Here is a 24,144-nt window from a genome sequence, read left to right as displayed (position 1 = left end):
TAAGTTTCTCTCTACTTCTTTCTGTCTTCAACCCGATTTGTTTTAAAGATGCTGCTTTCACTTACTTTAACAATTCCTTTTTCTGACTTTACATTTGATCTTCTCACTGGGATTATGTTTCCATTTATACCTTAAATTTCATAGGTAATAACACCAACTAAGTCTTTTTAAAGTCCAATATTGGAATCCCAATATAAATTTGAGTAACTTCTCAGTTTGAATATTAGGAATCAGTTTTCTCTGATCCTTCCTTCTATCTTAGGAGTAAATAGTTTAAAGTCATTAAGCTTTAATAAATAACATGTAAGTAAAATCCTTGTGGCTCAGGGCTTATTAAGATGTATATCTTCTATCTCAGACAATAATAAACTAAGAAAAACAAAGTTACTCTTCCTTGGTTTCCAGAAACCTTTTCAAACGTCCTGTGTCCCATTCATTCACCACAAGGGGGCATATCTGTACAAGTGTATAAAGACCGCGTGGTAGCATTTTATGATGATTACACAAAGGTTTAGTTTTGTTTTATTTTGTTTTGTTTTATCATGCTTTTGTGTATTTTTTCCCTCTAGTATGTATAGATTTTATAAAGTGATCCTAATACTACCATATTTTCTAATGTTGAGTGTGGAGAATGAATTTCATTTTAGAACCAGAAGATGTATTCTAGGTCAGACTCTAGAAACTGCAATTCCAGCAGTTTCTGCTATTTCCCATCAGACATATTGGAGTTCAAGCAAAGTCTAATCATGTCCAAGTATCCTGAAACCCTATCAACTTTAGAGATATTAAGCATTCAATGGCATAATCTGAAATATACATAATTATTTTAAGACTCAGAGAAAATTCAGCACCTGGGGCAACTAAATGACTTTGCTGAGCAAAGTTATTTATGTTTGGCCACAGATTATATTTATATCATAGTTTAAAGTACTTTCACAAAATTTTACAGGTCTTTTACAAGTGCCTAGAGAGGGGCATACATTTCTATATTAGTCAATATTGGAGGAAAATGACCATCACAGATAACTTACACCAAAGAAACTGCATGAAAGTAGCAAAGCAGAGACTCCTGAAGCCATCAAAACAATGGTAACACCAGAATAAAAAATTGACATCGGGGCTAACAATTTCCCTCTTTAGTTAGTAAGCATGTTTTACACTGAAAACTATCTTCTGTGAGAAAATGAAAACAAAATACTTGGGCTACACGGAACATTTATTTGAAGAATAACATCAGAGAGGCAATTACTTTTTGTTGCACAGTGTAGTCTCTCCATGTGAGCAAAACAAGTCTAACTTTCCATTGTCCATGCCACTCACCTCCCCTCCTCTCCCACGCACCTTCCCACTGTACTGACAAATCTTTTACCTGCCTGTGATTTCTGTTTTATTTAAGGCTGGAGGAGGAAATAACTGGTTATGTGTCTAGATTACATTAAGGCAGTTAATCAAGATGAGGCCTTTAGATTGCCTGTTTCACAGCCACCTGGGTGTTTACTGAAAACCCAGATTTCCAGATCATACCTTGCTACTCCTCCCCCAGACCTACTGAATGAAAATTAATCTCTGGGGCTGAAAACTGGGAATCTGTATTTTAATAAGTGCCTTAGGTGATTTTTAATACTGTTCATCTCAATAGCAGCTGTAATCTATACTTAATCTTACTTATTATCTTGTCGGTTATTGTAACATTTTTATAGAATGGAAAGTTTTATCAAATCTATTCAAGATGCAGAAACTGAGGCGTAAGGATTTTAAATTGCTGATTGACGTTTGTTCACTGGATGATGGCCAGACTGAAATTAAAATCTGAGCCCCATGTATACAACCCACTATTTTTTTTTTGCCATATTATGTTATAGTGTTTTCTCCATTACTTAGTGATTCCATCTACATATTGGCCTATTGCAATGCCCTCATTATGAAATTCTATAGAGGGTGAGGCAAAGATGAGAGTATAACAGCTTACCTCTTATCTTTGTTAGCTATTAATTTCTATGAAGAAAACTTGGATGTATTGAATTTATGCTTTTCTTTTAGTAGCAATTATTTCTAAAAGCAAATGTATTTGCAACTTAACTAGGAACAACCATAAAACTTTCCTAAAAAAAGAAATCTGAGCCCATAGAAAAATACATGCTATAAACACTTACAGTAAAAATGTTGCCTTCCCTTAAAGAGAGTTTACTTTTACAGCATGTATGAAAAATAAAACTTGGAACCACTGAAAAGAACAAGGTAATGATTCAGTTTCTATAAAAAGAAGAGAATTAAGGATTAGAATGTGTTAGGACCTAAATTATGCAATATATACAGGCAAGAGTAATCTAGAAAACATTATCTTTATGTATAATTCATTTAGCAGCTGCCTATTTGTAACACATATTATACACTGATTAAGAGCATGGTTAAACAACTGAATAATGTGCATGCTTCATATAATAATACCCTGTTCTTACTGCAAGTTTGAAGAAGCAGAACTAGGTATAGTGAAACTCTGTTCATGTTAATTAGAACAGGTCATGATCTGAATATACGATAATATTGATGGATTATAGATGCATTCAGAGCTGTTCCTTGCAGAGAGAAAGGTCCAAGTGAGAGTTTAGGGAAAGTTCCTTGCAGTTACCTTTTCAGTGACCTCTTTTTGCTTTCCTGTAATGAGCCATGGCTGCAAATGCTGGCCCTATGAAAACCTGATTGGTAAGTGGCTAGCATAAACCAACCAAGGAATAGACAGGTGAGAAAATGGGGGAAAGTATTTATTTCATGACAAGGATGCTAATACATTTTTGAATGTTTGGAATTCAGTTTTATGTCTTTTAAAAGTACACTTCAAAATTCCGTAGCATTTTCTCTAGCTTTTGATCTCCTAACGATTGTTTACAGCTTGGAAAACTTGATGACTGTGGGGCTTAATGGTAGGCCCTGCGGTGACAACGAGGGATAGGTATTGAATTTGAATCTGTGGAAGAATCTGAGGATTCTTGGAATATTGCCCAGAATTCCATTAAAAAAATCAGTAATGGTAATGTTCATTTCCTTAATCTCTTCATCTTTCATTTAAAAATAACTGTTGCCCAGCGAAATGACCTCCAGCCATCTTTTTGATTACAGAAGTCATATTAAAACAATCAAACATGTTGTTTATTCACTGACTAATACCAGGGAGAAGAATTTTTAAATATACTGATCAGAAGGATATCTTGGAACTCTGCCAAGAGCTATTTCTCTCTATTTTTATAACATACACTGTTTTCTTTCTCTTATCAAGAAAGTAAAATATTCATTGCAGAATAATTTTAAAAGTTCGGTAAGTAAAAGGAAAAAACATTTTGAGTTACATGTGCGTTCGTGATATATCTCACCAAAGACTAAGAGATCATTCTCTTTATTTCTCAGTCTTCAAAGACTTTCAGCTACAGTCATTTGTTACCTTGTGCACGGGTCTCAGAGGTGAGAGACAGAAGGAAGTTTGCATATGATAGAAGAGAATTTGCAGTGGGAAGTATCAGAAGAGAAGGAGGAAGATTCAATCGTGGAACAGACACTTTCCTTTAACAATGTCATTACAGCAATAATAATTGACATCGTTTCCTTTGTAACAGCCATGTGACTTGAGCATATCACTTAATTTCTTTGGACCTCAACTTCCTTATTTAAAAAAATTATAAATACATAAATACACACACACACTCTCACATATCTTGGTGGACCTACTGACACAAGATATCCCAAGTCTCTTCACCACTCTTCATTTTTTTTTTTTTTTTATTACCACCTTACAACAAGCTACTATCATTTCCTGTCTAGCATGGTGCAAATGGATCTTTTGCTCTCTCTGTTTGACCCTCTACAATTCATTCTCAACATATCAGGCACGGTAAGCTCTTAAAAACACAAGTTCTATTATGTCACCAATTGCTTAAAATCTTCCAATGGCTTCATTTTAGTTACTCTACTCCATTCCATGAACTTTGAATTTCTGCAAGATCTGGCCCCTCAGTCCTAGTTTCCTCCCACCCTCTCTGATCTCTCAGTCTGCCAACCATCCTGGCCTTACTCCTACTATAAAATATGCCAAGCTTGTTCCCATTTCCAAGCTATGCCTTCCAAGGTAGCTACTCAGTTTGATTTTTCATGTTTTTATTTTATATCCAGAAATTATTACCATCTAAGATTGAGATTCCTTTTTCTCTTTTTTAAACTTTATTTATTATCTTTAGTCCCACTGTACTCAAGGCTTTAAACTCCTTAATAAAAGTTTGTTTACTGGAATATCTCCAATGTCCAGAACCGTGTGTAGCACAGAAAGGCACTCAACACACGTGTGTTGTGCAGAATCTCAGATTATAATTACACATGATTATTTAATGTTGGTCTTCTCCTCACATGTTTTTTATCTCCAACTTAGCACCTAATAATACTAAGAAACACATGTTAAATGAATAAATTATGATTACAGAATCCTCAAACCTACATTTACAGTCTGCTTAGATAATCTAGTCAGATGTGTATGACTAAGGCGATATTTTACTTCAACTAATCTTTTCATTTTTTAATGTATACTATCTATTAATCTGGAAGCTTTCTCATGTGTTGATTACTGTATCAGAATGTCTTCAGATACAAGTCATAGAGTCATAGACTGCACAATTTTCAGGAGCTTAAGTAAATAAAGTGTTTAATTAAATTACAAACAACTAACTGGAGTAAGTGGTTTCTGTATTGACATAGAAATGTAACAATTTCATCAGAGAACCAGGCTCTTTGCTCTCCTACCCAGCCATCTTCAGAACTGGGTTTGCCCCTTAAGCCCCAAGAGCATGTCCTTCCAAAACTGTATTTGAGGCAATAAAGAAAAAAAAGACCAATACTAGAAAGCTCTCTATTCATGCCTATTTCTAATAGACCTCAACACCAAAACATTCACCAAAGTTGCCAGTCTCACTTTCCTTTGCATTTAAGTGACTGAAGTGTAGAATTTAAGTGTCAAGGGAGAACGGTATAAATGTAACTGGCTTGTATATAAATCATGATTTATTTCTTGGACCTGAGTTCATTATAAACATCCAAATACAGATTTTATTAACAAGGAAGGTATGACAAGAGAGGTCAGATAGGCAGCTAACAGGGTCTGCCACTAACGGCACAACTAACTGATCACATTTTTCAATTTATTTGTCATTGATGTAAAGCTCTTTACAGTGGGAATGAGTAAGCTTTTTAAAGACTTTTCATGTGATTTATGCTATATTTATGTTTTCCTTTCCAGTTTCTTACTGTTAGAGGAAAAAAAGCATTTTTTTGACCTCAAAGATGAAACTAGCAATTAAGCATTAGTAATGACTTGATTTCTTCAGATGCTATCTTTGGAACTCTAGGTCTAAAGTCAGCAACTTTGTGTACACTGTCTTACTTTGTCTTTTTTCTGTACAAGCAAGATGGGCCAATGAACATTGTGCTTTCCACTTGCTGAACATCTGCTCATTGATCTTCCCCAGTAAACCAATTTAGTCTGGGTTTGTTCGAAAATCATTGGGAGCAGGGAGAGTAACTCTGAATTAGACAGTGTTGGATGTTGCTGAAACAAAAACAGGCAGTACTTAGTATTTCCTGTGGTTCCTGGCTAATTATCAAGGTGTATCCCAAATATCTTAAGAACTGTGACTGGTATTTGTTTTTTCCTCATTGATTCACCATTTCATTAGACAGACTGGATGTATTTCAGATGTTTGCAGGCTTTAAAATATTACGTACTATGCGTTTTTATGAACAATTTGTCTTGGGTCTTATCCATGCACATAGGCATCTTTTTGTGCTCAAACATTGGTAGGATGTTTTCAGAGACTTTAAAACTGAATTTTTCCCTTTGTTTGTGAATACCCTGACTCATTGTTATAAATTCTTCAATGTTGTTCCATTTGCTGCTTTCTATTGTAATTTTTTCATCTCTTTATGATGCATTAAGGATTATTTTAAGCTTCTTTATTTGGTAGGTTGTGATTAACTCATCTGGTGGTTGTGAAAGTGGATATCAGAGGAGAAATAAATGTAATTTTACAATGTTCTCATAGTTTCAACCACTTTCTACCATTTTCTTATTGGTGTAATTATCAGCAATTAATTAAGCTGCCGCTAAGCAGTGTATTAATCTAAATGCTGAAAAGCTTTAAAAAATGTAAAAGATAAATCTCCTGCTCTCTAGGATTCTATAAAAATCTATAAGGATTCATGTTTTTAGGAAAAAATAAGAAAAAGAAAACTACTTGTAAGTTACCCTAAGCCTTGAGAGCTAAACAGGAAGTTTTTCAGTGACCTCTTGTCTTCAATAATGCCTCCCCACGTCTAAGGCCTTAGCGTCCTTTTTAAAAAATGCACATTGGAAAGAGACAGGGCTTACAACTACAAAGGATATGCTTTTGTACAAGCTTTGCACAAATGATAGATGGAGATTCTCCCAAAGCATGGCTTGGCTTCTTAATGGGATGCATGACTGAAGTCGATGGTCCTCTCGAGCTTCAAGTGTTCTGATAGAGCTGTCTGTCTGCACAGTCCTTTCTACTCTGTGTTTGACAAGCTTCAAACCTTTTTCATTTATTTTACTACCAACAGCTCTGTAATGATCCCAAACCCTTGCTTCCTAAGCTTCAGAAATGAGACTTTTTTAGCAAATCACTTCTTAGATACTAATCTCCTCTAATATTGCTGATTGATTCCCATTTCCTTCTTATGCTCAAGATTTGCCACTGTCAATTCACCCAACTAGTCCACTTCAAAGAAGTCTGTGCCCTCTGACACCACTGTCCCAGACAACTGCGATGAAGATTTTGGGTCTCTCGGTCTGTGATCCAAGCTGGTATGTAGACGCTCACCTTTTGAACAATTATTGAATAGTCTTGCTCACATTCTCCTGGTTTAGTATAAAGCTTTGTTGCCCTTTCGTCTCCACTGTTGTGGATTTGCTTTCTGGCATTTGGGCTCAAAGTGTGAACTATATTCCTTAGAATATAGTTTTTATGCATTAGGTCATTAGAATTTCCTTTACAAAAAGTTTATATTGACAAAGATAAATAAAACTGTCAGATTTTCCACTCCTGAATTAGTCCATCAAACAAACACTTGCCGGTTCAAGGGTACTTTTTCCCTTTGAATTTAGGAAAGTTAATATTGGCACATCAATTTCTTCCTCTTCAACTAATTATAATGGTCTATATATGTGACTGAGTTTGACTGACTGCTATCATAGTATCTGTCAAGTGAGAACTGTTTTTTGGGAAGAATCATTTTGTTGTTTTCCCCAAGTGGAGCAGCTCCCGTCTCAGAGATGAATTTGGTTTATCAAGCCAGGATTTTACTGTTTTTCATTCTTCCAAGGTTTATTTGTTCGCCATCTTTTTATTGAAAAAGAAGTTACTTAAATCTTCACATTACAGCCTTCTGATAACACTGCTATTTTTCTCACTTTTTTCCTTTAAATTCAGGCTGCTGAATTACATTTGCCTAGAAGAAACTGTCATTTCCTTTACCTGAATTTTTCATTGAATTTTGTGCAGAAGACTATTCTTATATTCCATTTATGCTAATGATATGTAGCTTTTGGGGGGCTCATAGGTTTCACAGTCCTCTACCCCAGTGTCTGCCTTTGTGCCCGAAGCTGTGCATATCACTTCCACTTTCTGCTTGGTTAAATCTTAAGGAACAACTGAAGTAAAAGTCATTCTTCAGGCTGGCCCTGGTTCACCTATGCAGACTTAGTGTAAGATGCCTTCTACCACGTGGTGTATCTTATCACAGTGTCACCTCTACCGTCAATGACTTGATGGACAGTATTTTAAAAAAATTCTTACTGTGTAACTTTTTACAGTAATTCTTTTATTTAAAAGAGACAGAAGTGAGCGAAAATTCTGTGTATGTTTTACTAGCTGGTTAAGCATCATCTCCAGGCAAATCTCAGCCATTAACAAAGTAAATTAAAGCACTTAAAGGCAGAATAGTTAAGATCCAAAATAAGTTTTATCACACTTTTATTAAAAATACTTATTCTTAAAGCTGGATGTGTCTCAAGATTTAAAAATTCATGTCAAAAAAGTCAAGCTAATTTAGAAACATTTGAATTAGCAAAGGAGGAAGGTTGCTCAGATCTTCCCTCAACTTCAGAACATACATGGAAATATATGCCACTTATGCTGCTCCATTATTTGCTATAATTATCTCCATGTTGGGTATAGATTGTGTTTCCTTAGATTGACTTCCCTCATATCTTATGTGGACTAGGGGAGGTGAAGAGTTGGAGAAGTCTTATGAATGCAAAGTAACTAGAATTATGATGTTAACATAACTGTGATTTTGCAGATTATGTGTGGTCAATAAGGAGACTTTGTACTTCAACTAAGAAAGTACTAATACAGAAATAAGTGCTTTCTTATAAGTAACATGCTGCCAACTAAGAAAGAAAAAAGCAAAATTTATCTTGAGTAACACAAAATAAACATAATGGAAAGTTAGAATCAAGGAATTTTATAATTTTCAGCAGATATTGTGATAAAGTGATTCTTCCATTTTGTTTTGATCTTTAAAATACAAGGCATAGGGTTACTCGTTATAATTAAAAAAAATTCTGAACAGTAACTGCCATTATACGTATTTTAAATACAATTTATCTCTTAAAACAGGTAAGAGTGTGCCATAATTTATCTTTTAATGTTCTTTTTAGGTAAACAGAGCCTCATTTCTATAACTGAGAAAAAAGAGGCTTAACATTTTCAGTGTAAGTTTAAGACTGGTTGCTTAGCAATATTCAAATAAGAGAGAGTCCCTTCTCTGAAACTGAGTATAAAACAATTGTCCACGTGAATGTGTGTCAGATTCAGTAAAGGAAAAGATTTCCTAGCACTTAAATCATAACCAGAAAGGAGACCATGTAATCAAATGAGAATAGTCCAAACTCAGTAAATTCTGTGCAGATTGTTAGCCACATATCACTGATTGTATATGTATTGTTAGGTGTGGTTCATAATCATTCACCAGTCTCCCCTCCCTGTGTGCCTGGTAGGCTCTGCACAGAATTGTCATGTAAAAGCAAGGCCTCTCAGGCCTCCTCTAGGTCCTATTTTTGTGCCTTTTTTTCCCTTCTTTCTTTAGTCCACAATGCATACTTCTTGGTTTTCATGCCATCAGTACTTAAGGTCCCTTTGCAAATGCTTTGCAAAGGCTTCATGCCATCAGTACTAAGGTCCCTTTGCAAAGGCTTCATGCCATCAGTACTTAAGGTCCCTTTGCAAAGGCTTGATTTTATTACAAGGCTTACCAAGAAAATCTGCTACTTCTGTTGCTTTTCATGCTGCACTGCCCACTCTTGGTGTCCACACATCTATCGGTTTTATTACACTTCACTTGTTTGGTTACTCTTGGTTCTCTCTCCGTACAGCCATCTATTCTCAAGAATCCTTTTATTTTTGGTAATTGGCCTTCCAAGGAACAGAGCCTTTAAACGTGGTAGCTCCATAATCAACTGTGTTGAATACATGCTGAATGAATTGTCTTAGACTTGAAGTGGGACATGCAAAAACACTCTTAAGTTGCAGGAAGAAATACTACAATTTCTACTTATGACCACTTGTAAATCTCATCCTTTTATTTACTTTAGTGTATTTTATAGTGTAGACAATACATTTTCATATATTACATGTATAGGTCTTCTGAATAGGGCACTAAAGGACTCACTAATTGTTGGCAGAGCAATCTCTCTTGTCATATTCCTTTCTGGTCTGGCCAGTCTGGCTCCAATGGCCATTCTGCTCACCTATCACATGCTGACCAGTTCAGTACATTAGCCAGTACTGGAGTCATACTGGTCACTCCATCTTTCCAGCCTGTCTTTTAACTAATTCTTACTGCTCTTTGCTGTGATATGTGCTCTCTAAATTGGCAAAGTCACCTTAAAGGAAAATGTCTATTTATTCTGCCCCTATTTTGTCTCAGAAAGGATAGTTTCAATGCGGCATACTGTTTTAAGAACTATTTTCTTGAAGATTCCAAAAACACAAAACAAAACAAAAAACACCACTTTATCCATGATGTTGTCCTGTTTTTAAAACCATTTACAAAGCCTCCCTTTCCTCCAAACCCTTTGTGATGCAGATTATAAAAACGTTTATAAAGAAACAAGGAAATAGCAATTATACTTACACAGCAAGAGAAAGAATCAGAATAATTTAAGGTAAAAGATATGTTTCAAGAAAGTTATATACAGTTAAGACTTTAAAAATGGAATCATACTTTAAAAAAATGTATCAAGAGAGCTTGCTATTTATTTTCATGTTAATGTTTTTATAAAGCAAAGAATCATTTTCATATAAATGACCATTCTTCTTCTGTATTTTATTTTATAGGGTTTGCTTGTATTGAGGCATATATTCACCAGGCAGTCAAGTTTTATAACTATCTCATTCCTTTTAACAGGAACTAGAAAAAGTACATTTACATGAAGTCCTAAAATTTTTATACAAAATTGCAACAGAATGACAAAGTTCAATCAGGCATTATCTTGTTGAGTTTGAGACAGAGTACCTGTAACCTTTTGTTATAATTTTGCTTTGTAATTTAATGCTATTAGCCAAGCCATTGCTAACAGGAACTCTTGTCTTGATTAATAAAACATCTCCAGTCAACTAGTTGTTCAATCTAGAAATATTGGTGTTATCTTTAAATCCTTCTTCATCTTTATAATTTGTATCTAGTTAGTTACTGAGTCATGTAAATTGTACATTCATGACAATTTTCAGTTTTCTCCCCTTCTCCTTATTCCAACTACCACTGTCCTTATTAAAGCCATATGACCTTTATGGTCTACAGCAATAAGGCCCTAACTATTCTCTGTTACCAGTCCTCCTGTCCTTCAAGCCTTCCTTGACACTGTTTCAATAATACTTACTAAAATAGGCATGCATTTTTATTATTCCTCTATTTAAATCTATCAATTTCTGTCTCTTCATTACTATAGAAAAACCTTCAAATTTCTTGAATTGTCATCTCACTACCTTCACAATTATTCCTAAGAAACCTGGCCCATCTTCTTCTCACCCTCATTCCAAACTGTTCACACTTTGCATCAGTATGTCCATCCACTTCCTCAAATTGCTGTGTCTTTTTCTCTGTTTCCTCTATCTGGACCTTTTCTTCTACTGTCTGCCTAATGAAATCTTTTAGTATTTGGTTCAAATTTTATCTTTTTTGTGATGCTTTCCCCAGACCTCTGTTTTCTGAAACTTCCATATTTCTTTTACAGAGCCTTACAACAATACTTAATGCACTGAATAGCAAAGAAGCATGAGTCTGTCTACCTAGTCAAAGGGGAAAAAGCTCTTTGAAGGCAAGATGAATGTCCACGCTCATTAGAAAGTCAAGTAATCAGTGTATGATATTTTGCACCCCAGGATCCTTTGAGCAGTTAGATATTTCTGAGTGTTTTTTTTAAGTACTTGGTTACATTATTTACCATTTGATTGATACCTCAAAATCAGAGACTTATTTCTTAATCAAGATAGAATCTATAGCTTTTTAGGGGTATTTTTTGGAGTCTTATTCTCTGGTTACCTAATTTGATGTTTAATTCAATAGTCATATTTAAATTAAGACATCACTGTTCCAGGCCTGTCTGTTTCTATAATCATATATGACTGAACATGCCTAGAATCTGGATGTCAAATCTGACCCAACAAAATCTATATATGCTTCAAGATTTGGGTTACCCTGCCAATTTTATTAGTATTTTAAATTTAGTTATGAGCTTCCCATTTAAAAAAAGGCAGTTAAAATATTATTTAATAAAGGATTTCAAGTATATCTATACAGGTATACACCAAGGAGCCTCGTAGTTACTTCCTGTACTATTCATTATTTCCTATCTTATTTTGTTCTTTTAGTAGATTGCAATTTTTACAAACTTTGTGTTTTATGATACATAATAACTTTAAACATTATTTTCTAAGGTTGGAAATAATACACATAATGGAAAAATCCTACATGAATTGCTCTATAACTCGAAAAGTTGCTTCAAGTATTACATTTATAAAAAATAAAAGAGGAGAAAATAAAAGCTTTGAGAAAAAAGAAAATAATTATGATATTTTCCAATTAGAAATGGAATTGAAAACAATCCTTTTTCTAAAATGAACAATTTAGTTTCAAATTTGACAGATTTTTATTTTTATGAAGCTTTTTGGTCAAATTAAAAGATCAATAGATCTTATACCTTATATATTAGACTCTGAGAAATTAATTTATCTTCCTTAGAACTGTATTTCTTTCTTGGAGAAAATCATGAAAATATCATCAATAAATTAATATAAAGGATTTTTACAAAGCAAACATAGTAAGGGCATAAGATGTTTTGTGCCTAATATTAAATTTTCATCCATTCTAGAGCAGCTTGAATACAGTGAAGTTTCAAAAAATCTCATAGAAAATGAAATAAAAGAGAATTAATTAAAAGATTTGCCTCTTTTAAAATAATGTGTAAAATCAGAAAAACAGAAGAGAATAAAAACATCTTGGATTAGTTTTACTGACTTACTTTTCATTGAAGCGGACTATCAAATGAGTCAATGGTGAGAGTTTTGTTTAAAAAAAGAATAATGGTGAAGCTTTTTGACAGGTGAAGAGAGACTTTGAGGCTTAACTCCTTGAAATAATAATCAAAGAGACAAGTGGAATAAATTGGTTCATGAGTTAAGCTGAGATCATATAATTTACAGAGGATAGTTTGGTTCTAAAGTTTTACCTTCTATTCCTGGTCATATATTCCCCAATTACCATTCAGAAAAAGGTTTAAAGTGTATTCCTATGTCTCCAGAGAAACCTATGTTGTTCATTTTTAAGTATGATCAGATCATTCCATAACATTTGCTATGAGAAAGAAATTGTCATTTTATAACCGCTGTTTTTTCACTATCACTGACTTAATTGATGGCACCACTGGCCTGTACAAAATGCCATGTAAAGGAGATAATTATCGATGCATCAAAAATACCTCAGGTGAAGGCAGATTTTTGTGAGTGCTGTCATGACATAGACCTCAAGCATGATGTGACAGTCCCCACACAGTGGAAGAAAGAAAACAGTCAAATATACCAATTCTTTTTAAACCACGCACTCAGATAAAATGAATACTTCTCAATTAGATAAAGTTGTTAACTTGGGAAAATGATGAATGAGAGCAGAAAATTAGGAAGACAAAGCCAGGATTACTCTAATGACATTACCAGTAAATACAAGTAAACAAACTATATTGGAAAAGGGTGTGCAAACTTACAGTTGTTGTATAAGCAGCTTCTGGATCATCTTCTAGCACCCGGGAGAGACCAAAGTCAGACACTTTGCATACTAAGTTGCTGTTGACCAGTATATTCCTGGCTGCTAGATCTCGGTGAACATAACCCATATCAGAAAGATACTTCATTCCTGATGCAATGCCTCGGAGCATCCCAACCAACTGGATGACTGTGAAGTGGCCATCATGTTTCTGAAAGAGAACCACAATTATTTACATAGATTTTCTTTATTGTAGTGTATGTGCATGCACGCAAGCTGTGTGTGTGTATGTGTGTGAACAGTATTAAATAAAAACCTTGAATTTATTGTACTGGATCCAATGAATATAAGCATCAAGTTTGCTGATCATCGACTATCTTCATAACCAAGGGTAAAAATCTGTTTGAGATTTAAAGGAAAGCAAAATCTAGCTTGAAGTGATGACGGAGGACAAAGGATAGAGGAGAATCAACCAAATCAACTTCCAGAAAAAAAGATGATTTCAAAACCTTTAAGTTACAAAAGGGAATGAAAATCAAGGAGGGTAACAGCAATGACTACTGAGAAAAGAGAATTAACTTTCCATAGTAGCGAGCTCCCAACCAGCTGTACAGGTGGGCAGAAGGGCAGCAAAACCTAGGATTGGATGAAAGCTGTGTGATAACTGGAAATATGGTGAAAAATGATCACTCAGAGAAAAAGAAAAATTGCATAAACAAAACAAGTTTAGGAAAGTTGTAGGAGAATGAGGGAAAAAAAAATACGCCAACAGCAAATAACTGGATTTTTCCATTCTTTCCTTATACAGTTGACCCTTGAACAACACAGGTTTGAACCTCACAGGTCCACTTATATCTTAACTTTTTCAATAAATACACAGCTGGCCCTCCACATCCACGGCCTCCACCAACCGCAGACCATGTACAATACAATGTTTTTGATCCTCGGTTGGTTGTTATCTGAGGATGCAGAATCCGCAGATACACGGGGCTGACTAAGGCACGGAAGCACCTGCATATTATTGTACCTGGGGCGGGTCCTAGAACAAATCTCCCATGACACACAGGGACAACTGTCCAGAACAAATGGAAAGAAAGTTGTTGGCAACTGACTGAAACAGCCCTATTTTAGCTTCCAGTTGGGAAAATTAAAAGAAATCATATGAATTAACAAGTCAAGAACAGCACTGGTATGTAGTAATCAATCCCTTGACTACTTATGCCCCTCCCTTTGACTTAAAAATAATATATTTTTAAACTTAGGTACAACTGATTTACAATATTGTGTTAGTGTGAGATGTACAGCATAGTGATTTAGTGTTTTAGCAAATCAGATTCCAGTATAGGTCATTACAAGATGATGGTATACAGCATTCCCTTGTTGATTACCTATTTTATATACAGTAGTTTGTATCTATTAATCCCATTCCCCCAATTTGTCCCTCACCCCTTTACTCTTTCATTTGGTAACCATAAGTTTGTTTTCTATATAGAAATGACTTTTTTAAAAAGGAAAATTTTCCAATTGTCATTATGTAAGGTGTGCATACCAATAAGACCAGATACAAATAGTGCAATAGTACAGGTAGTAGAGAAAACGAAAATAAAAATAGTTTAAGTTTGAAAATAATGCATATTCTACTTAGTTATTTGGAGATTTTTTGTTATTAATGGGGTTATAGAGAAACACAAAAGATTCTCAAGCTGGTTTTACACATCAGGTAACATTTATTTACGAATGATATTAAAAATTAATATCTAGTAAGACACTAGAGGACTTTATTACTTTATACAGTGTGGGAGAAGCATACATTAAGAGTATCTTAAAATTTGCAAAGTTAGAGCAGTTTTCATGGATGTATGACTTAAAACTGTAGAGTAGCTTAAACACAGGGATGATTTGACCATAGCACAGTGACAGTTTCCTATACAATGATGACTCATTGGTCAGTTAAAAGAATAAGCTCATACTGCAAACAACTTGAACTTTGTCTTACTATATCAACTTATCTCCCTGATAGCTCTCTGACAGTATTTCCCAACTTAAGTGCAGAGTAAGGAAAAGAACCCCCTCTTAAAAGAAAGATTCTACAACAAGCATATCCATTTAAGCAGGCTCTTCTGTATAATTAATGTATGAAAGATAACCTTACAAAGAAAATCTCTGGTGTTATTAGCTCTATGTTTCCACTCTGTCTTCCTAGACAGTTCACTGTTGGATGAGATCTGCCTTTTCTATCATGTACCCTACCTACCTCTCCCCTATTAGGAATCTCAAAGCCTTTGAGTAGAACTGAAAGCATAAATTCTTTGGGCCTAGAAAGGATTACACTAAGTTTAAAGAGATGTTTCCTTTACATATTAGTAATTGAAGTTGCCTGGTATCACAGTTCTTGTCAATGCATAATTTCTGTATAGTAGACAGTATTAATGGGTGATCTGTAAACAATAAACAAGTGTCTCAGTTTCCTTATCTGTACAACGAGAATAGAGTAATCTAACTCAGTATCGTAGTGAGAATCACATACAGAACACATGGTGCAGCCCATTTATTTTAATAATAGTTATTATTTAATAAAAACTTATATGTAGTCTTTGTAATTTTAACAAGTCAGAAAACTCTCCTCTCATTTTCCTAAGAAATCAATTGGCAACACAAACTTCTAGGTCATGAAGAGAAATAGTTACTTAACATCAGGTTGAAATTTAATTTCCTATCTTGTTCTGAGGGTTGTACAAAGACCAAGTTATTTCTTTAAAAAAAAAAAGACTTCATTTTTTAAGAGCAATTTTAGGTTCATGGCAGAATTAAGAGGAAGGTAGAGAGATTTCCCATATCTCTTCTGCCCCTACACATGCATAGCCTCCCTACATCCTTTATCAGAATGGCACATTTGTTACAACTCATAAACCAACCTACAATGACAAATCATAATCACCCAAATTCCATGGTTTGAACATTAAGGTTCATTCTTGGTGGTGTACATTCTATGGGTTTGGACAAGTTTATAATGACATGCACTCAGTGTTACAGTATCATGTGCTAAATATGTATAATATCATATATCAATAACAGTATTTTCACTGCTCTAAAAATCATGTGTTCCACCTATTCATCACCTCTCCCCACTAACCCCTCTGGCAACCACTGATCTTTTTATGGTCTCCATAGTTTTATCTTTTCCAGAACGTCATATAGTCAGAATCAGTATGTAGCCTTTTCAGATTGACTTCTTTCACTTAGTAATATGCATTTAAGATTCCTCCATGCATTTTCATGGCTTGAGAGCTCAATATTTTAGTGCTGAATAATATTCCACTGTCTGGGTATGCAGTTTATTTACCCATTCACCTACTGAAGGACATCTTGGTTGCTTCTAAGTTTTGGCAATTATAAAGCTGCTATAAATATCCCTGTTTATAGCATGTTTATAGCAATTTATAGCTGCAGGCTTTTATGTGGACATAAGTTTTCAACTCCTTTGGGAAAATACCAAGGAGAGAAATAGCTGGATCATATGGTAAGAGTATGTTTAGTTTTGTAAGAAACTGCCAAACTGTCTTCCAAAGTGGCTGTACCATTTTGCATTCCCACCAGCAATGAAGGAGAGTTCTTATTGCTCCACATCCTCATCAAAATTTGGTGTTGTCAGCGTTACTGATTTTGGCTATTCTAATAGAAGCACAGTGGTATCTAATTTTAATTTGCATTTCCCTGATGACTTATGATGAGGAGAATCTTTTCATATGCTTATTTGCTACCTATATATCTTCTATTGTGAGGTGCCTGTTAAAGTCTTCAGCCTTTTCGTTATTTTTTTCTTTCCATTGTCTTTGGTTTTCTTTTAGCTTGCTTTTTTTAAAAGAAAAATTGAAGTATAGTTGATTTACAATATTATATTAGTTTCAGGTGTACAACATAGTAATTCAATATTTTTATAGATTACACTCCCTGAAAGTTATTAGAAATACTGACTATATTTTCTGCACTATACATTACATCCTTGTAACTCCAGCTTATCAATAATTTCTTTCTTGTATGGTGCCTTTGGTGTTGTATCTAAAAAGTCCTTGCCATATCCAATGTCATCTAGGTTTTCTCCCATATTGCCTCCTGGGAGTTTAATGATTTTGCATTTCACATTTAGATTTGTGATTTATTTTGAGTTAATTTTTGTGAAGGGTGTAACGTTCTGTGTCTGGATTTTTTTTTTTAACATGTGGATGTCCAATTGTTCCAGCACCATTTGTTGAAAAAACTATTTTGTTCCACTTGTCAAAGACCAGTTGACAATGTTTATCACAGTCTCTTTATTCTGTTCCATTATTCCATTTGTCTATTCTTTCACCCATACCACACTGTCTTGATGACTATAGTTTTACAGTAAGTCTTTTTTTAATGAAGTATAATCAGTTACAATGTGTCAATTTCTGATGTACAGCACAATGCTCCAGTCATGGATATACATACATATATTATTTTCATATTTTTTTCATTAAAGTTTATTATAAGATATTGAATATAGTTCCCTGTGCTATACAGAAGAACTTTTTCAAAAATCTATTTTTATATATAGTGGTTAACATTTGTAAACCTAGAACTTGTATTATTAATTGGAGTTATCTAAAAAATAGCTGGCCCAAAGTTTGCCATAATGACTCAGTCTGAGCTGGTTTGGGCAGCAAAATTTAGCTTAATAAAGCAAAGTATAAAAGAACTTTGAGACCATTAAACCAAAACAAACAACAAACAGACAAATAAGAACACTCCAGAGAAGCCAACAAATGAGGGTCTATTTATCTACATCTGGCTGAGAGAATAGTCCCACTTATTCACACGTGAGGTATGGCAAAAATCTGTTTCTCAATAAATGGTGCAGTTCTCTCCTTCAAACAAAATCTACATTCCTCTTTCTAGTCCTTGTCAACATAGCCTCCTTAAGTGTGGTTTAGGATATATTGGTTTTCTTGAATATGGTGAATGGTTAATAAACGGTGACTGAATTAAATAACCTTTAATATTATCTTGTAGTGCACTGGTTGCTGTCGCTACATTATTTCTATTGCCTTGAAGAAAAAAGGCTGCTTTCTCTTTTTTTCAAGGTAGGACACTGGTTTTCTCCTGTTTATTTGTAGCAGTTCTATCACAGCATCTACTATACTGCCATGCCTGGTGTCAGCACTCAATAAATATTAATTCCAATTGAATTGAATTGTTTATGAGGGGAGGAGGAAAAATGTGAGAGCTCTGAGATTTAATATCTTTGGGCTGCCTTCTAGAGATTAATCAAAAAGAAACTGAATTTTTTTTATGACATATGTTTTTTTTTTTCCCAGGAAGGCAGATTACAAACGAAAGAGAGCGAATGTGGCATATTTGCACACTGCATCTCAGAGCTTAGTAACTGAAATTCAGTTTGTCTTCATTCTTTTTCTTTGCTCTCTCAACCTGACTGCTAAGAAACAAGGAGCTTAACCTCTAAGTGACAGAGAGGGTGAGTCTGATGGGAAGGTGGCTTCTGAGAGCTATACATAATAATGCCTGCTATTTCCAAAACCACAGAGCTCCACCAGATTCTCTCTCTCAGACCCTGGAGCACAACGTCCATCAGATCTCAGCAGTCACTGGCATGCCGCATTGTGTCCCCACAGTAATGATAGCTCTTAACAATGGCTTTCAAAATCCTGACTTATGGTTGTGCCCCACAAATACTTTAAACTTCTTGGTGTCCATTCATCTTAGGTTGAGCTCAAGTACTTAGTCTGTGCTCAGGGCAAATGTAGGATTTGAGTGCTATGTTGTCCTGAAGTCATCACATTATTGTCTAAACAATGTTTTGGGTTATTTTAAACAAATATATTCAAAATTTCTGGAAACACAGAGATTAACCTCTCATTCATTTGCTGAAAACCCTTCAGAGACCTTCAAAGACAGAATAAAATATAGTATTCAATATAAAGGCATGACCTTTGCATTTATCTCTAGTCTCATATCCTATTCTGATTCAATTTTTGTGTATGTGTATTTAATTCACCCCTACAACATGTTATTTCACGTCTAAGGTGGTTTGTTTATACGCTTCCCTCTCCCAGGAATGCCCTTCCAGTCTTTCGTCACCTAAGCTTTTCATGATCAGTATCATCTCTTCTAGGAGATCCTGGCTGAATCCCCAAGGTCACTCATTCAAACAAGACTCATTTAACATCTACCATGGGCCAGTCATTGCTCTAATGGCTAGAGTGAAAGTGGGAACAAAAGAGAAAGGTGTCTGCTCTGGCTGTAACTATATTTAGTTGGAGGCAGGGAGACAGAAAATAAATATTTGAAAAATAAATGAGATACTTTACAATGTAATATAAAATCAGTAAAATGGATGATATGAAAGAGAAAGACATAATGGAGCCTGGGACTAGTTCCCAGCATGTCACAAAGGGCTTAAGACAGGAATGAACTTGGCATGTGCGAGACTTGAAAGCCTCGGAGGCTGGAGCTTGCTGAGGGAGAGGGAGAAGAAGCCCGGAGAGGTGGACAGAGGCAGAATCAGGTAGGGCCTTGTAAGCCACGGTAAAGCGTTTGAAATCTATTCTAAAAGTAATGAGAAGTCAGAGAAGAATTTTCACTGGGGAGTGATATAGTCTGACTTGTGTATGGAAAAAGGAAGCAGAGAGATCAATTTGGAAGCTATTAGAGTAACACAGGATAGAGAAACTAGTGGCTTGAGTCAGATTTGAGATCTATTTTAGAGGCACAGCCAGTGGGACCTGCAATAGATTGGAAGGATGGGGGTGACTGGTCAGAAAAATGGAGGAATAAAGTAGGACCAAGTTTCTCTCCTTGCTCTCCAAGCATCCTGTCTACAACAGAACTGGCTAAAACCAAATGCGTATCTGTCTTTCTCTCTCACTCCCCCACTGGCTTAAACATAATCTCATTTCAGGAAATAAATATTCCTTGTCTTGTTCGTCTTCAAAATCTCCAGATCTAGTACCATGCCTGGCACTCAGGAGATATTCAACGGATAGTCACTGGGATTAAACTGAGCTGAATTTATTTTTCTCTTAATGGAATAAGGACTTTAAGTTTTTAGTCAGTAGTAGGTTATTTTCTTGAAGCATTTTTCATGGAAATTTAGGTTTACTATAAGAGATTCTCTGAGAAAATCATGAGTAAATGAGAAATATTGACTGTACTGCAGGCATCTTCACTTCTGAGGGCAAGACTCTGGTTTGACTCAGATTATGACCACCAGATTCTTACATTTCTGCTGCAGAGTGAGGAAAAGGGGACTAAATAGATTATACAGATGTCTGCAATATTTCTTTCTAGGTCATCACTGGAGAATTTTAGCAATGTTGAGCCCACCAACAGAATAGCCTTACAAAATATCAAAGGTCTGTGGGCCACAATATAAATCACTGTCCTCAAACTTTCTTGTTGAAAAATGTACAGTACTCCTTTGTACAGAGTAAATGATTACTGTGGTGACTCACAGTCCTGAAAACATTAAATATGAGTGATAAAAAATACTATACCTAGCAGATGATAAGCTGCTATTCTAGAGAAGAGTTGATAAAAATTTCACATCATCATTTAATAAACATTTACAGAGAATTCAATTCACTATGCAGTGTCTTGGTTACCTATAATAAACAAATCAACTTCCATATTCCTCACAAATCTGGTGCAATAAACACTATTAGATAATGACAATTTATGCTCTAAAATGAAGTAATGGAAATTTGGTTCATATGTATGCCAAAAGACTTTTTGGTTTACTAACTATGCGTTGTAAAAAATGGCAACAGCGTTTCAGAACAGAATGACAAAAGTAGAAGGGTTAGCTGCAGGGCTGTAAAATTATTATTTCCAAAACACTGATTTGAGCTATAATATGCTACGCAGGAAATGTACTAATTTACTACGTGGTTTACACACGATTGAAGTATACAAACAGTGGACACTTTGTAAACTTCTCATCCCCTTACTTCTGTGTTGCTTGAGGGCTATTGTGAGAAAACTGCATGTTGGAAAAAACACATTGGTTTCTTAAGACACAGAAGATGAGAATCTATGAAGAGCCGCAACAACAGAAAGGAGTGGACCTCTGCGTTCCTAATTGCTCTTCAGCCTAAAAATACCCGCACTCATACGGCCTGAATGTTCTCATTTCTTTTTGGTTTGCTACCTGAAGTTCCATTATTAAATCTCGATTTGGGCTAAATTCACAGAATCCAAGAGTGAAATGGTGGTTGCCAGGGGCTGGGGAAAGGGGGACATAGGGAGTTATTAATCAACAGGCATAAAGTTTCAGTTAAGCAAGATGAATGAGCTCTAGAGACCTGCTGGACAGCACTGTACCTGTAGTGAACTACACTGCAGTGCACACTTAAAATTTCGTCAAGAGAGTAGATCTCACATTAAGTATTATTATCAGAATAAATAATGAAAAAAATTATTTGGATATACAAGTTCATGTAAAAAGTGCAAAATCATCTGGAGGAATTAAAACAGTATTTGTGAATCACATATAAGTATGAATTAGTCTTACTTTATATCCAGCTAAGATCATGTAAATGAAAGAATGTGAGCTTATGTCAGGGCAAGGTGAAGGTCCAGGTTACAGGTGATTCTATGAAGTGGAAAAAGGTCCTAGCCTGGGATAAGAGGGGATGGCGACGGTGTACTACCATTGGAATTTAAAACAGTAAAAGTTGAATATTTGAGGACCTAAGAAGAGGAGCTGAAGAAAGGGGTGGATGCCATAGCAAAACAGCCTTAACATTGTTTTTTATTTTATTTTATTTTATTTTATTTTATTTTATTGTCCAAGACCAGGCAGGAAGGGGGTAAAAAACACACTCTTTTTTGGGGGGAAGGAAACCACAGGCTCCCTTTCATATTGAAAGTTACATCCTTTACCTGTAGTCTGTGTTAAACAGGCTTTTATGGGTCTGCCTAGGGACTTAAGCAGAAACTTTAAAAGAAATATTTATGGGAAAATGCTTTCTGAGTTCTCAACAATTGATTTATAAGTGACTTTGCAGAAAACAGTCCTTGGAGAATTACTTCTATAACTAAAGTTAAAATTCATTTTTTATATGTTTCTAAATCAAAGTTGACCATGTTATGACTTTAAAAAATGCTCCTGAATTTGTAAAAGAAATGGCTGAGGTTATTTACAGATTTGAAAAGACCAGATCACATTTTAAAACAACCACTGAACAAATAAGAGTTGGTAACTCCTTTTTATTGAAATTTTGGCTCTTGTGGCCTCTCCAGTTGAAAATCTTATTATAGTTTCCCATAGAATATTTATTAAATCCTTCAAGGAGTTTTTTCTTTTGTCGTCATCAAGGATTTGGACTTGAGCTAGGCAGAGTTGTATTTTTAGTTATAGAAGGGAGAGGCCACCAAGAGTGGAATCAGAAATTCCAATCTTAAGGAATAAAACTGTCATTTCTAATATACCTAAAAAATCTAGGAAGAAAAGTAGCTAGGGATTTGTGAAACATGGCAGTTGGATTTCTGAATTGCATTTTAAGAGCTTAAAGTGAATCTGAATATGATATAGCTTTAACTTACAAAGCTTACTACTGAATTTGATTTTTTTTTTTTTGGCTTAGGTTTGCATAAAGGTAATCTACATTAGCTACTGTGTGCTGTACTTAAACAAAGCCAAGAAAATTTAAAAAAGTTTTTGCTTGGCATCTAGGGCAGGGTGTCACAGTGTCAAGATCTCGATGAAGCCTCATTAGTGTGCATCAGAATTACCTAGAGAAGCTTTTGCAAAATATATGTGCTTGGGTATACATGTGTATTTTGAAAAAAAAAAATCTCACTAGGATGATGATTCTGATTGCAGGCATGGCTGAACACCACAAGTTTTGAGTCTAATATTTAGTTCTGTAAATCCAAAATCTCCTGTATGGTCCAAATGAGGGGTAAGAATGATAACAGAGAAGTTCAGGAAAATGCATGGAACTTCTCTAACTATCACTATAGCTATAAATTACACACTAATTTAAAAAATCAATTTAAGTCCTGTATGCAAAAGGAGAATTAATAAGGAATATTATAAAATACAGTTTCACGGTACCAGGTACTACAAATGACACAACACATTTACAGTATTAAAATGTTTAAGGAGATAAATTTAGGCCATTGGAAGTTGCTACTCTAACTCCTAATTTAAGAATAAAACATTCAGCCATCCATCTGCTTGGTTCCAAGCACACTATGCTTTCACATATTTAGGTGTTTACCATCACATTATTTTTAGACTAGTCTTTGGCATTAAGCTGGTACAGGCTTAATAAATAATAGCATTTGCCTACATGAAGTTTCACATATTTTCTTCTGAAAAATGTAATCAAGGGGGTGTAATTCAACTGTTACTTTTACGGTTTAAAAACATAATGGTAGATAAATGTAACTTCACTTTTTTTTTTCCACTGTTGAATATAAAATGAATGTGATGTAGATTAATTTTGCTCTTATACCCCAGCACAAACGTAACTCCACACAACACAATTTACAAGAAAAGTGTGCTAATAAAACACAGCTCTCATTATTAATATATAACTAGCATAAGGTAAAATGCCATCTTTACTAAATTTATAATTTGAGTACATAAATATTTAAAAGATCCCTTTAATTTTTTAAATTAATATTTGCTTTGCATTTGTTCAAGGAAACTTCACATGACTCACATTGCTTTTGAAATGCTGATACGCACTTATATGTATTATTTAAATACTCATATTTGTGGGTTATATCTAGATTTTTTTAAATGGTGGAAATTAAAACTACTTTGAGCCACTAGAAAAACAG

General features: G+C 34.7%; 1 protein-coding gene across 3 annotated transcripts in view; it reads right to left on the bottom strand.

Moving 5' to 3' along the window:
* The window catches only part of EPHA6 (EPH receptor A6), a 730,766-nt gene that overhangs the window by 87,441 nt on the left and 619,181 nt on the right, over positions 1 to 24,144 (bottom strand). For all 3 annotated transcript variants that reach the window (XM_032489792.1, XM_032489798.1, XM_032489806.1), the window contains one exon: positions 13,316 to 13,525. In XM_032489792.1, coding sequence (XP_032345683.1) covers positions 13,316 to 13,525 — 210 coding nt within the window. The remainder of the gene's footprint in view (positions 1 to 13,315; positions 13,526 to 24,144) is intronic.

This window comes from Camelus ferus, chromosome 1, assembly GCF_009834535.1.
Source record: "Camelus ferus isolate YT-003-E chromosome 1, BCGSAC_Cfer_1.0, whole genome shotgun sequence".
NCBI lineage: Eukaryota > Metazoa > Chordata > Mammalia > Artiodactyla > Camelidae > Camelus > Camelus ferus.
Note: the sequence above shows the minus strand (reverse complement) of the source record. Positions and strands in the feature narration are given on the sequence as shown.